Raw genomic sequence first — 15,552 nt, 5'->3', positions numbered from 1 at the left:
CATAAACTCCATAAACAACGACGCATGTCTTTCAAAAATAATGTGTATCATTTTAATAGGTTGTCATCAATGAATTCATAAAATTTGAACTTAAACAAAGTCAGTCGTACGTATTACTAATAATTCATGAATTTATACACACGAAAAATTCAAATTATCGTGAATTTCTATTTCGTGACACAAACTCCTAAAAGATTGACTTACACCATTAAAAAATAATGAGTATTATTTAATGGGTTGTCACCATTGGACCCACAAAATTTGAGTACATATAGGTTCGGTCATACATATTCCAAAAAGTACATGAACTAATACACACAAAAAATTAAAATAATCGTAAATTTCTATTTCCTGACATATAAACTCCACATTTCGTAATTAATATGTATCATTTAATAGGTTTTTATCAATGGACCCCACAAATTTGAGCTCAAATGGAGTCACACATAATTCGGAAAGTTCATGGACTAACACACATGAAATGTTGAGATAATCTGAAACTCCTATCTCGTAACACATTAACTTCAAAAAAGTGACTTTCGCCTTTCGAAAATAATGAGAATCATTTAATAGGTCATTCTCAAAGAGCCCACAAAATTTAAGCTCAAACGAATTTAACACACATGAAAATTGAGATAATCGTGGGCTCCTATTTTGTGATAGATAAATACCAAAAAGAAACATCCATCTTTCGAAAACAATGAGCACCATTTAAAAGGTAGAAACCAAAGGACCAATAAAAATCAGCTCAAACGGCGTCGTCACATATTCTAGAAAATTTATGGACTAATAACACAAAAAAAATGAGATAATTCTGAATTCCTATTTCATGATACATAAACTCCAAAATAGGTTGTCGATACGTACGTCTTTTAAAAACAATGAGTATCATTTAATAGGTCGTCACTAAAGGCCCATAAAATTTTAGCTCAAATGATGGCAGTCACACATATTTCAAAAAATTCATAGACTAATATACACAAAAAATTGAGATAATCATAATTTTTTACTTCAGGAACATAAACTCCAAAAATAATAATAATATACACCTTTCAAAAACAATAAGTATCATTTAATATGTCATCGTCAATGGGCCTACAAAATTTGACCTCAAATGAAACTGGTTATACATATTTCAAAAAATCATGGACTAATATACACATGAAAAATTGAGATAATCTTGAACTCATGTTTCAGGACAAATAAAATCCAAAAAAAAAGTAGTGTTTGCCTATCGAAAATAATAAATCTCATTTAATCGGTTGTCACCAATGGACCAACTAAATTTGAGCTCAACAGACGTAATTCAAAAAAATCATGAACTAATACACACGAAAAACTGAGATAATTTTAAATCTATTCTATTACATCTTAACTTACAAAAAAAGAAAAAGTGACGCCCTCCTTTAGAAAATAATGAGTATCATTTAATAGATCGTCGTCAATGATCCCACAAAATTTGAGCTCAAACGAAATTGATCACACATATTATAGACAAATCATGGACTAATACAAATGAAAATTCTAGATTATCCTAATTTTTTGTTGTGTGATACATAATACAAAAAAGTGACGAACAAATACATTGACTATTATTTTATTAGTTGTCACCTATAGACCCAAAAAATTTAATCACAAAATGAATCGGTCACACATATTCCAAAAATTTCATGGTCTAATATACATTAAAAAAATGAGATAATCCTTAATACTTATTCAACACATAAACTCCAAAAAGAAAGTGTTGCTTGCATTTTGAAAATAATGAGTATCATTTAATTGGTAGCCATCAATGACCCACAAAACTTAAGTTCAAAAGAAGTTGATCACACATCTTTTGAAAAAATCATGGACTAATACATAAGAAAATCGTAGGTGATCTGAATTTCAATTTCGTGATACATAAACTATAAAAAGTGGTATACACCTCCCAAAAATAACAAGTATTATTTAATAGGTCATCATCAATGGACTCATAAAATTTGAGTTCAAACAAAATCGATCACACATATTTTGAATAAATCATAGACTACACACAAAAAACCTAGATAATCATGAATTCTTGTTTTTTGAAATATAAATTCTATAAAAGTGATGTATGTTTTTCAAAAATAATGAATTATCATTTAATATGGGCTAAAGTACTCATTACCCCCTGAACTTGAAGCTTTTTATTCGGTGTACACCTAAACTAAATTTTGTTTTAATTACCCCCCGAACTTGTTTATTCCTCCGTCGCGTACACCTTTATTGTCCACCTGGCGTAGAAATTGACAACACACTCTACTAGGCGCGTGAGGAAGTGATTTTTTGCCACATCATAAAGCTACAACGGTAAAAAAAAACCGTAAAATCTCCATTTTTCTTTAATATTTGACATATTTTAAACGTAAAATAGGGGAAAATGTAAATGAAAAGTAAAGGAAACAAAAATTAACACACACTTAGTAAGAATTTCAGACAAATTTGAAATTTAATCGATCAACTTCACGTCTAGAAAAACCCAAATCCAGAAGGAGTTTTGGGAAATCAGCCCTTATTCAAAAATAACTTTTAAACAATGAATTTTAAATTTAAGAATTTATTTTTTGTAATATTAATTTATCTAGGTGACTATTATTTATCCAGGTGGAAATCCACATCATCACTTTTGGCAGTTGTCGCTCGCGTGTAGTCACAATAGGAGCAGGTGGACGAAAAAGGTGTACGTGATGGAGGAATAAACAAGTTCGGGGGTAATTAAAACGGAATATAATTTAGGTGTACACCGAATAAAAAGCTTCATGTTCAGGGGGGTAATGAATACTTTTGCCTTTAATATGTCATCACCAATAGATCCATAAAATTTGAGTTCAAACAGAGTCGATCACATATATTCCAAAACAAATTATGAACTAATACACACAAAAAATCGAAATAATACAAAAATTCTAATTTCCTAACCTCCCCCCCAAAAAAAAAAAAAAGCATCGATCACACATATTTCGAAACATACATGAACAAACACACGCCAAACAAAATTCATCAAATTGTGTTATAACAATAAATTTGTGTTTCATCGCGAAAATGACTTGTCTAATTAGTATGATGGAAATAAACATAGTTAGATTATATGAACCAAACTATGCATCACTAAATTTATTTGTTACGTTAAAATACTTATTATCAGTTTCGACACTAATGTTCAAACATAGAATAGTGTATCTACAAAATCAAGTTCAACACTCAAAAAAATATATTTAAACACTTGATACTCATCAATTACTTTTAATCGACTAATCCAAGGTGTTGTAAATCTAATCAATCTCAAAGTAAAGAAATCAAATTCAATTAATTAAAACTTTTAGGAACAATAATCCCAATGAGAACTTAACCTTGAATTGGGACAATGACATTGATTTATATTAATTGACCTAACCCCTGTACAAACAATATAATGTTATTCTCTTCAGCCAGAGGTGAAAAACATTAATCTTACTACTACATAGTTCTACAGACAGAAATTTCACCAATTATCAAAGAATCTTCAAATCCCAGTTTTTCTCCATGTATAACGTCCTCCGAATCCCGAGGTGTGCTTGCATCAGGACCACAACAAATAGGCAAAACCCAAATGGTTTCCTGGGGACTATAGCCTAGAACTTCAGTACATTCTCAAGAAAAGAACGGCTACCTGGTTTGGTTTTCATCATCTTCAACAATGTTGAATAGGAACTTTGGAAGGGATGCAATACGAGGAAGATGAAGGAGCAAGTCGCCAAAGGAGTCTATCCTTGGAATACTTGGTGTCAGTTTACCACCAACAAAATCCTTGGCGTTCTCTTCGTTATTTCTCTCGTTCTCACATGCAGAAGAGCTACAAGCATCGGTAGATTGAACAGGTTTTTGCAGATGATTTTCTCCATTTAAATGGGGATCGTGAGACACAATAGGATCCTGCAAGAGGCAGCACAGAGAGTTTACTTTCTTCATGAGAGATTTCTCGTCTGAAGCTGGTGTACATTGAGTGTCGCTCAGCCACATCTGAGCAATGTCCTCCAGCATGCCTTTGCATTCTAAGGCCTCATCAGACTGCAAACTTCCAGAATTAATCTGTTGTGAAATGCAGATTTCAATGTGGCTAACAAGATCAGTCATAGACATTGATGGCCGGAGTCCTGGCACCTTCAATTGCTCCAAGTTTTGCATCCTGTTAGAATCATACCCTATGCAGTTTGCATTGTCCTCAACAGCATGTGTATCCATCACTGAAGATCAAAAGAAAAGAATCGGTGACAACTTTGGCTTTCATCATACAGAAGTAATCTACTACTGGATGTTAAGTGTAAATACAAACTCGGTATCAAAAAACTTGGTATTTGAACATCATCAACTTCAACAGATGTGGAAAGGGCATAACATGAAATGCTAGCCATCTTATTTCATTTATTATCTAAATTCTAAACCTATGTTTAGCAAAAGATATGAAACTTTGGATCAATCCAGACCGAGAAACTACAAATTGTAGGGAAGTGCCAACATCAACAAATTGGAAAAGGCGCATGGATTGTCCCCTATCTTATTTTATTTGATAGTCTAATTACTGAAGTCTGAACTATATGATCAATCCTGACCCAGACACTGCAAATTGTGGAATGACAAAGAAGTTTTAAACATAACCATACAATTCATGAACTTAAAGATGAAAGTGGAATCTCACCAAAGATATCAAAACCCAATATTCAATCAGAAGGATAAATTAATATCCATGTTTAAAGACAACAGATTATCTTGCTCATCTCTCACCTCAGGAGCAGAAATTAGACAAATATAAACAGAGGAAAAGAAGATGGCACAAATAGTCCACGAAGAAAACTACATAGCGAGGAGTTGAGAAAAAAGGGGCTGAAGATGGAAATGGAATGATGGCACTAAACATGGTAGGGGTGGAGGAAAAGAGTTATGAAAGCCCAAGCGCACAACTAATTATCGAATGTATGCATGTAAAATAGCCAGTATAAAGAACATATCTACCAGATTAAGAGGCAATTGTAGATGTGTATTGCACAAAGCTTAAATTATAGTAACGACACTTCAAGCATGATTCTAACAAATGCAGCACACAACCACTAATATAAAATCCCTTTTTGTTAGCCTTAGCATTCATTTCCCACACTTTTTCTCGATTGCTGTACATTTTCCACAGAATGATGCCTATCAAGGTTGTAGAGCTTAGAATAGACAATCTACGCACGGAATATTAAGAGCAGACAGGAAGAACTACTTACCTGAGCTTGGAGAAGGGGCATCTCTAGACAAATGTTCAGGGGCTGTACCAAGGAGATCAGGTTGTTCAAAAGACACTGAAGATGACTGCGCCGCAGCAGGTGATGCTGCATCTTGGATGCTTGATAGTGGGGAACCCTTACCAGAACCGACTGGATCTAAGCCATGGTCGTTCAATTCGTCAAGATTTCCAAACACAGTAGCTTTTGTATCAAAATATGGAGATTCCAAGGCCAATTCAGGCTGTTTGCTCAGAGAATTGAGCCGCACATCACATTGGATCAATTTTTCATAATGTTTATTCAAGACACCGAGTGGACACTGTAGAAAGTGTTGCCTATACAGATCAAAAGAGTTATTATTCACCAACAGCATTAGAAGCTAAACTACTGAACTATGGAATACATAAGGTGATTCAGTTATTCAATATTTGGTGCATTTTTAAGGTGGGAATCACACCCCATTGCTGATCTGGTTCCTCGATATATTGGTAAACATTCAAGTGCTTAGGAGCCAAAATTCATAAGTTGATGACCCCTAACTTATTGCTTTTCAGCTTATAAGCACTTTCAATTAGACCAAGTATTTTACTATCTAATACCTAATACTCAAAATTTTCTTCTAAGAATTTTAACTCACAACTCCCTCTTCGTTCAATTGATACTTTTTTAGTTTAAATTTTTTGTAAATAATGTTAAGGACATACTCCGTCCATCCGTTCATCCCAATTTATGTGATGCTGTTTGTCTGGGTATAAAGTTACAACAATAGAAGACTATTGAAATTTGTGGTCTAAAATAAGTCATAGATATTAGTCTCACTCTAAATCATCTCATAGAGGGTAAGATGGGTGTTCTAAAGTGAACTTGTTACTAAATAGAGAAAAATTCATTTTAAACTAACTAAAAAGGAAATGGAGACATAAATTTGGGAGTTAGGGAGTATTTGCCATTTTAACCCAAAAAATATTATATTACACTTCTTTTACCAAATATATCAACGACTAATTATCAGTTTCAACACTTCAACTCAAACACGTAACTGCTTATTTACAAAATCAGTTTCAACACCGAAAAAGTGATTTTCAACACTTAAGGTTATTGGATACTTTAAATCAGCTAATCCAAATGAGCTCTTAGTCTAGTTATCACTCCATAATGCCTAATGTTATTTAAATTTTGTTGTTCCTTCTCCCATAATAGAAGGAGACTTGTTTAATCTTGGAGAAACTTTCACATTTTTTTTTAATGAAGTAGTATGTTTCATTTTTTTTTTTTGATAAAGTGAAGTATGTTTCTTTAAAAAGCATCAAGGAGATGCAAAGTTATCAAGGTGCATAGTTACAACTAACAGAACAATAAAAAGGAGTATTTCGCATTGTTGAATAGTTTCTCTGATTATTGGAAAAACAAGAGGAAAACAGAGCAGTGTGTTCTTTATTTATGAAGAAATACAAGTATAGCTTGAGTTAGGAAGAATTTTTTGAATATAAGAACTTGTTGGATTTGCATAGTCCAAATGCAATCAGTTTGGTGTCTTTTTGGACTATGAGCCACACTTACACCGATAAAATACGACACACAAAATAATTGATGAAGTACATCAAATTGTAAGTCAGCGATTTCACTAATCACATTTTGTGTTAGTAAGATAGGATATTTCAAAAAATTAGTCATTGGACAAATGTCAAAAGAATGTTAGCTTGTGAATTTATCTCAAAAAAAATGTTAGCTTGCGGATTAGTCATTGGAAACTTGTCTTGATTTTGACAAATATCCTCAACTTTTGTCGAAAATGTCGCAAATGTAATGTTTTGGGGATCAGTCATTAGTCATAGGATACTTGTCACATCCTCGATGACCACAATCTCTACACCTACAAATACCCTATCATGTACTCGCCATTTCAGTGCCAGAAGTTAAGTCTAATAATCACTCCGTCACACCAACTCTCTTCCATAACTTGTTGAGTTTGTTATTTAAAGTTTATCGTTCCTGCTCCTCTAGTAGAAAAAGGCTTGTTTAATCCTGGAAAATTCACACGGTTGAAATAGTTTCTCAAGACAATGCATTGCACAATATTTTTTTCAAATCCTAGTGGAGACAAAAACACCAAGTGATTTCTTCACATTTGTCTAAACCCTTGTAGAAGGGAGGTAGAACTATTAATCAAGGTGCGCGGATGCGCACAAGCTAGCCCGCAGACCACAATTATAAAAAAGTGCAGTGCACAACTCAAGCCATACTTATATTTACTCATATATAAATAACATTAATTGTCCTATTTTCCCCTTGTATTACTCCATCACACCTACTATTTTTCATAACTTGCTCATTTTATTATACCTGCACCTTCTGATAGAGGGAGTTGTTTCATCCTTGGGAAACTTTTTTTTTTTCCTTGGATAAATAATCTTGAAGGTGGTTAGTACACATGTACCCAGCATGTGAATAAAACAACATTTATTTAGGGACTAAATAAGTATCCTACAGTCGAGATAATACAAAATATCATTGGTCGTTTCTTAACAGAAGTAAAGATTATTTACCTGTTCAAGCTAGCCTGTCCACCAGTGAAATCTGAAGTCGCTTGCCATAGAGTATGTTTTCTGGGTTGTGGATTTGTCTCCTTGAAGAAAAGGGGCTGACGAGCCAACTGAATCACAGAAAACCATAAACTACAAACTGAAGATAACACTACAATTTCTTACAAAACAAAAGAAGAACTATAGTGCCAGTAAAACTAGAGTACCAGTATAATTGTTCTTTCAAACATTTACGATGTTTCAAACTCACAGGATGAAGTATTTTTGCTTTGGGAGGTCCTTTTATAGGACTTCATCAATAACTTTTTACGTAGGAAAAAGAAGTATTCAATATGGTGAGATTTGACCTTATACCTATCTGTTTGGTGCTGCTAATAAAAAAAAAATTATACTAAGGCACTTAAGAAATTAGTTTAGAGAGAGCCCCCAAAAGCATGGCCTAGTGGTCAATGAAGTGGGGAAGTCATGAGGTCCTTTCAAATCCCTGAGGAGACAAAAAACACTAGGTGATTGCTTCCCATATGCCCAAAGGTTTGGGGCAGAGTTGTCCAATAATTGTGCTGGTAGGAGTTAGTAGATTCCTGTAGATTTAGTCGAGGTGCACCCGAGCTGTCCCTGGACACCTCTGTCATTAAAAAAAATAGGTTGGAAACTTATGCCTTACCACAAGAGTCAAACTGCCTGGACCATCCTCTGGACAGCTCGCCTTCAGCCCCATGATATCTGACCATTGAATCTCAATTTTACTCTTGAGCCCACCTTCAAGAATTTCCCAAACAAGCTTATGCTTAGCAAAGTAACACTTTGCCACCAAATCACCTTCATATCTAGATGCATACTAAAACGAAATAGAAAAATTAGCCAAAAGAAAATTATTCACAGATAATCTACTAACAAGGCACAAAGTTCAAGGCAATTACTTCCCAAGACCCTATCCTTAGAAGTGATCCCGAAAAATTTGACGCCTTCAGCTTGTCAGTTGCTACTGAAGTGGAAGCACCCTTTGTTCCCGTATTGCTTACAGAAGTAGGGTTTTCAGGTGCAATGGAGGAACCACTGTTTTGTGACAGCCTCATCGTGATTAAATCTAACAAAGATGGACTCTTTCTCAATCTCAGACCTAAAGGACTTGGCTCATCAAGTGGATTGTATTCTGGGGGAGGAACTGGGAATTCATCATTTCCAGCATCCCACTGTTAAAAAAGCAGGAGATGAAGATAAGTAGCTGAAAATTGGAGTCCCTCAGTGACAAGTCAAACACAAACAAAAAACAAGAACAAAATAATAACCAGGAGACCATCTTAGCAAAGTCTGAAAACAAGCTTAAAAGATCATGGAATCTTGGATAACAACTTCATAAAAAAGATGAACACTCTTCTTTCAGCTGGTTATGCCCCCCCAAGGTCTGTAGCCCCATAGAGATAAATTCTGTTGCATTTACTATAAAGTAGCTAAGGTCTTATTCTCAATTCAAATACTAGACATCCTGCAAGAGTGGAGTATGGTCATTAATATGAGCTTTTTTTTTTTTTGATGACAAGGGAAACCCGCAGCCGCTACCCTTTGGGTGCGCACAAGGTAAAACCCCTGCTCCTATGCAATAGCTCGCAAATCACATAGGAGAGGTAACCCGCACTATGCAAGCCCGGTGCGACGAGCTCGACCCAAAAGGCAAACCCCTTGCTTTCGCTGGCAAAGGGGTTTCGAACTTGAGACCTCCAACATGGAAGTCCCAAGCACAAACCACTAGGCCACCCCGAAGGGTGGTCATCATATGAGCTTTCACCATCCAACAAGCAAGAACTTATGTATCTCAACAAGACATTAATAGCAGAACAGGTCCAGTAATCCAAATATGTCGGTGCCGATTTGACCACTTGCTTATTTCATTAACAGTTGCTTAACATATTGGATAATGGTGGAGACTCTTTCCCAAACCAAAAAGTCATTGATCAGGCATATTTAACAGTAAAGCATGAAATCATATTCTTCCCCATCTGAAACATAAAAACTCCAAAAAATAACGAGGGAATAATAGCTAAATTCTTAACCAAAAACCTATGAGCTACCCTCTAAAATCCATGCCTTCCAAAATTCAATCTCGAAGTCGCGTCTTTGCTGGAACTCAAATAAAGTACTCACTCCATTCACTTTTACTTGTCCACTATACTAAAAATATAATTTCACTTTTACTTGTCACTTCTAGTTAGCATATCAAGAGTGAAACATAGCATTAATTATTTATTTTCCAAATCATTTCCCAATACCTAAGACTACATATCAACTAATACGGGTATTATAGTAAAATATCCATATCAATCATTGTTTCTCCTAGTGCAAAGTCCAATCTAGACTAGTAAAATTGAATGGAGGGAGTACTTTCAAATTGCTCTTTTCCAAAAGAACTCCTTTTGACTTGGTGAAATATCAAAACATGATGGTCAATAGAAGAATCCCCTCTTTTTTCCTTTTCTTTTTGTCTGTGAGGTTCAGACAATGCATATAGCTAAGAAACGTGCAGCCACCACAAACAGTCACACAACTATCCTGTTCACTATTTCGTACAAGAATCCATCGCTAAAAGAATGTAAAAAGTTCATACTTATATGAACCAGCAATATCATATACCCAAAACCAAACAGACTCATTCTACATTCAACAGTTGAGCTTCAAATCAAATTACTACTAATGGACCCAAGGGCCTGGCCAAGTCATTGGGTTGAGATTTGACAACGACCAAGTCCCCCAGCAAAATTAAAAAAAAAAAACTAGGCTATTTCTTCCATCTGTCCTAACCTTACTGCAAGCTAACCCGAACACCACAGTTATCAATATAGAGAAAATCAAATTACTGCTAATTCGCCATGCAGTCTAAACAGATCAACCCAAAAACACCCAACAAATTTTATCAACTCTCATAACTTCACAAAAACAATCAGAACCATTTCCTCATCTAAAATCACTTTCCACATTTCCAAGTCAAAATAACAACAATACACAATAAAACCAAACACCAATAAACAACAACATACCCATTGTAATCCCACAAGTGTAATCCAGAGAGAATAGAGTCTACGCAGACCTTAACCAGGCTCAAAAACATCATTAAGCTAAACTACAAATACTTCCGATCCAGTAAAAAAAAAACCTGATTAAAGCTTGAAGAAGCAGAAGAAGATTTTGATCGTTTAGTGAGGGGACCATGTTCATCTTCAAGAGGATCCTCAACCTCAAATTTCACCGTAAACGACGCCATTCCCGACGACATCATCAACTCAACCATTAAAATCCCAAAAAATCCAAAATAAATCCCAAGAAAACCCAAAAAAAAAAGGATTTTGCTAGAAAATGAAATTGAGATTCAGAGAATTCGAATCGAGGCTAGGATTTTTTGGATTTGAATTTGTATTGAAAAATTGAAGAATCCAAAAACCCTAGGATTCAGAGAATTTGGGGATTTTTCTTTTTCTTAATGCGGCTATAAAAAATGGATAGTATAAAAATGGCGAAAATTTATACAAGCAAAGAAAGCGAAGTCCAATAATTGACTCACACCTGAGTAAATGACTAGTATGCCCTTTGGAACTTTTCGGATTTTACCGGTTAGCTAACTGTTTTTTTTTGGGTTTTTCACAAGTAGAGTTGGAAGATACTAGAGTGTCAATGTACGCAATTTATATGCTTACCTTTGAGAAGATAGAAAGATATTTTCTCAATAGATTTTTAGCCAAATAAATGATGAAAAAGAGTCGACAATAATAAGAAAATAAGTAGCGAAGCTAAACAATAAATCAATAATGATAATAGAAATCTAAAAAAAAGAAGAATAATAAAATAAAAAGATGTAACCTTGGTGGTTGACCACATTATATTTAATCGAAGAATTATATTGTTTAGTTAGGTTAAAATTTATGTTATATGTTGATTTGTTTTTCTTATTCCTTTACGTGTTTTTAACACTTTTAGTAAGAAATTTAGTTTATCACAGATGAATTCATAATTTTAAATATACAATACATTAAATATTAAGAATCTTCATATCTTCGATACCTGAGATGACATAAATAAGGATATCAAATGGGATAGAACATTTAATCAGATTAACCCAAAAATTTATATCGAGATTATTATCTTTATTCTAGTATTAAACGACAAAAATTAAAGTCATTCAAATAATGGACATTCTTGTAACTTCACCTTATATTAAATGAGCACGGGCCCAACAATGATCTGTTTATACAGATCGTTGATTGAACAGTTGTACGCCCTGCAGAAGTGATAACAACGTTAGAGATATCATTAAATTATATGTAAAGTCATTGCAGGATCCATCATCTTCCTTGCTCTCCATTGAATCTCTGAAATAGAAGAAGAGAAAGAATAGAGTAGACGATCAGATCTAAAATCATTCTCACATCTTAAAAGATGTTTGATAATCTACAAAGAGGAAAAACGACTATGCAAACAAAAAAAGACATTGTTGGCAAAGAAATTCAATTGACAAAGTAATCACTCCTAAAGGTTAACTAAAAATTATTCACGAATTCAACCATTCTAGCCTTATTTTCACATAAGCAACATCAAAACTATTTTAACTTTTTTCACATCTGAAATGAACTCGAAGCACGAATAATTAAGCACTGAAAATTAAATCTATGACAAAAGTAAGTTAAAAATGTTTCAATATATAATACAACAAAAATAAAGAGAACTCGTCTCCTAAATTAGGCCTACTAAATTCAAAGTTAAAGCACAACACTCCTCCGAAAAACAGGTCATTACTATACAACTACAAACAATTTTCATCAAGCAAACAACTGAATGATGACATTAGCATTCATCAATCAAGGATCAGACAGTACTTATCCAGAAATCATCTCAATACTTGTTAGAACTTAGCAATTGTATCAAAACATAGAAAAGATAGCAATTGATACACAGGAAATGTAGAAAGATTTAGCAAACTGATTATATAACAGCAACGATAGTTAGGATTTGTTTGATGCGGAACACATGCCTACACAGTCAAGACTACATAAGGAGAATGAGACATAAACGTAAAATTGTACAGGGACACAAATAGCAATGTAATTCTGATTTTTTAACAGACATCAAATTGAAGAGTCAAAACCTCTAGTAGTAAGTGGTTTTAAAAGAATATCTCTTCTGGCTTCAGAAGAAAAGCTCATCAGCACCCCTAAGCCACAACTCAGAAGAGCTCATGCTGCTTCCAGCATAGCACAAGCGACGTCTGTCTCTTCTGGACGTGAAACTAACAACACATTCAGCCTGGATTTCAATCATATTACTAAATGTAACAGGTGAAAATCTTGCAGAAGCAAAAAGGTTTTTCCATGGAGGAAAAATTGCAATCCTCAAGTCTAGAGATACTATAATATAATATAGGCACACTCATCGACAAATATTACTATTAGCTGCCAATTGCCATATAGTACTAACCTTTGAGAATTTCGCTCACAAACTCTTTTTGTATTCTCATTGAATTCTTCTTGATACAATCTTACACCTAAGAAATTGAGATAATTACACGTATTTACAAAAACAATTGAGCGCCAAATGTTCACAAGATTTATGAAAACTGAAAGGAAAATAGAACTAATTACGTTATAAGTGTCATTGAATCATAGCAACATATACAAAATAAAGATATTTTATATGATTCCACTTCATTTTTACAAACTTAAAGAGTTGGAAAATTAAATATATTTGCAATATATCTAGTGATGAACATCTGAGAATGAAAAAGTTGAACTTTCTCTAGTGAAAGATTAACCTGCAAATATCAAACACTTAGAACTCACTTAGGACTCAAAGCATATGATAACATATGCTACTGCCAATATTTTCTTCAATTGCTATCATCTTTCAGATAACTCTTTATTCACAAAGAGAATATGGGACTCCGACTTTCATAATTAGCAATTCAGCCTTTGAAGGGACAGTAACTATTAGATGAATGACTTTTAAATAATATTCACCTACCTGTCGAAAATGCTTGAGAACATATGTTTTTGATGACTTACATCAATGCCAGACCTTCTATAGAAAATCTCTGCACTTAATAGTCGTGTTCACTTCTTAAAACCTTAAACCCTTCTTCTATATATGTTGGCATCTTTTAAATATTTCTTCTAGGTCTTCAAGTGCACTCCGAGTCAGCAATAATAACATGCATGTAAAATCCTGTAAAAGAAATGGCCAAGTATATAAACATCAAACCTCAAAAGATGATTCACTAATAGAACAAATAAAAAAGCAACAAATTCAAGTAATAAGATATTCATAATCAAATTGATCAACTTTCAAAAGTGACCCAAAGTTTCATCAGAAAGAGAAAAATAAAGAAAGCATAATCAAACAAAACAAAGAGAAAAAATATCTCAGTGGAGGTAACTAATTAGGAAAAATATAAATTCAAAAGTAAGGAAAATGAAAGCCAATTTTATAACACACAAATAAAATCAAAATATTTACCTTGCTTAAACTCAAGCCTAAAGAAGAAAATGTATAAATAAAATTTTCAAAAGCAACAGCTAATTGACTGAAAATTGAAATTGATGCTTCACTTTTGATCTTTCCTCATTTAACTTCTAATTTTAGCAAACACTTTATTTCTCTAAAGAAAATACAATTGAGGATTATATATTTACGTCTTTAGGTCTTCAAAGAAAAAGTTGATCTATGCACTTTTTTGTTTTGATCAAACAGCAGTGCCTATCATAACAACTATGGTAAAAAAGCTCTTAATCTTAGCCATTATGATAGAATAACTGCAACATTCTAGATTTCATTTTCTTAACAACTCTTATAGGCCACTTGATGCAATGGTAAACATAATATTGCCTTTGTAAGAGGTCCTTTATAATATTGACGTTATTATATGAAATTCTTAAGCAGATTATGAATGCAATACATCTTGCAAGCAGAGGCGAATCCAAGATTTCAAGAAAACGGGTGCACCATTGCTTTAGAATTTCGTTTTTTTTTTTTTTGAAAAAACTAGTGTTATTAGTTACTAAAAAAATTGAAGTGAATTGTGGTTGGTTGAGATTGAACTCAGGACCTTGGTGTTAAAATCTGGCTGTCAAACCAGTGAACCATCCAGCAACTTTAAGAACGGGTTCACAAGTGTTTATTTAATATGTTCTTTAATAATTATACAAGTAATATATCGAGTTTAGTCAGATGACCACGGGTTCGGGTGACCCAATTTTTACACATAAATTTGCCACTGCTTGCAAGAAATAAAACATATCCTAAAATTCAGTAACTTAGGAACCAAGTAATAATGTTCTCAATCTCTTATTTGTTTTTGTGAAACTATGAAATGTCCTAAGTCTAGCGTTATTTCACCCTTGTTAAAAAAAATTATTTTGCAAGTGACTATTAAAGACATATATGCCTGTATAAATGTTTAAAAGTCTACATATATGTCAATCAATCTAAAGACACAAATAAACATCTTCAATCATGGTAAGTCCACCAATCTTTCTCTTCTTCGATTACTGATCTATGAAAACCTCAAGATAGTATTTTCATACAATTATTGCAGCCTGGTAAATGTACACGTGTCCTATTTCATCAGAGTTAAAAAAAGTAAGAATTTACTTTAAAATATTTCAAGTTAAAAAGCTTAAATGTGCCGTATTTCTGGTTCATAACTAGACAAATACAAACTAAGAAACATATATTCTAACCAATAACCAAGTTCAATATATAGT

General features: G+C 33.5%; 1 protein-coding gene across 1 annotated transcript; it reads right to left on the bottom strand.

Annotated features, from left to right (window-relative positions):
• Nucleotides 1-3,381: 3,381 nt before the first annotated feature.
• LOC125824298 (uncharacterized) lies at nt 3,382-11,308 on the bottom strand. The gene is made up of 6 exons (XM_049503647.1): nt 10,959-11,308; nt 8,731-9,003; nt 8,475-8,648; nt 7,814-7,920; nt 5,268-5,602; nt 3,382-4,247 (listed from the first exon to the last, which is right to left on the bottom strand). The coding sequence occupies exons 1-6, from the start codon at nt 11,091-11,093 to the stop codon at nt 3,670-3,672; spliced, it is 1,602 nt and encodes a 533-aa protein (XP_049359604.1). The 5' UTR covers nt 11,094-11,308; the 3' UTR covers nt 3,382-3,669.
• Nucleotides 11,309-15,552: the final 4,244 nt, after the last annotated feature.

The sequence above is a fragment of the Solanum verrucosum genome, unplaced genomic scaffold (genome assembly GCF_900185275.1).
Source record: "Solanum verrucosum unplaced genomic scaffold, falcon-dt-bn FXZP01000022.1, whole genome shotgun sequence".
Classification (NCBI taxonomy): domain Eukaryota; kingdom Viridiplantae; phylum Streptophyta; class Magnoliopsida; order Solanales; family Solanaceae; genus Solanum; species Solanum verrucosum.
This window is presented reverse-complemented; position numbering and strand designations above follow the sequence as displayed.

Excerpts from the sequence above, each read along its gene's own strand:
- LOC125824298 (XM_049503647.1), bottom strand. The coding sequence starts at position 11,093 with ATGGTTGAGTTGATGATGTCGTCGGGAATGGCGTCGTTTACGGTGAAA. Across the intron at positions 9,004-10,958 it reads CTTCTTCAAGCTTTAATCAG|TGGGATGCTGGAAATGATGA; the intron begins GTTTTTTTTTTA and ends CTTTTTTAACAG. Across the intron at positions 7,921-8,474 it reads CAGGCAGTTTGACTCTTGTG|TTGGCTCGTCAGCCCCTTTT; the intron begins GTAAGGCATAAG and ends TCTGTGATTCAG.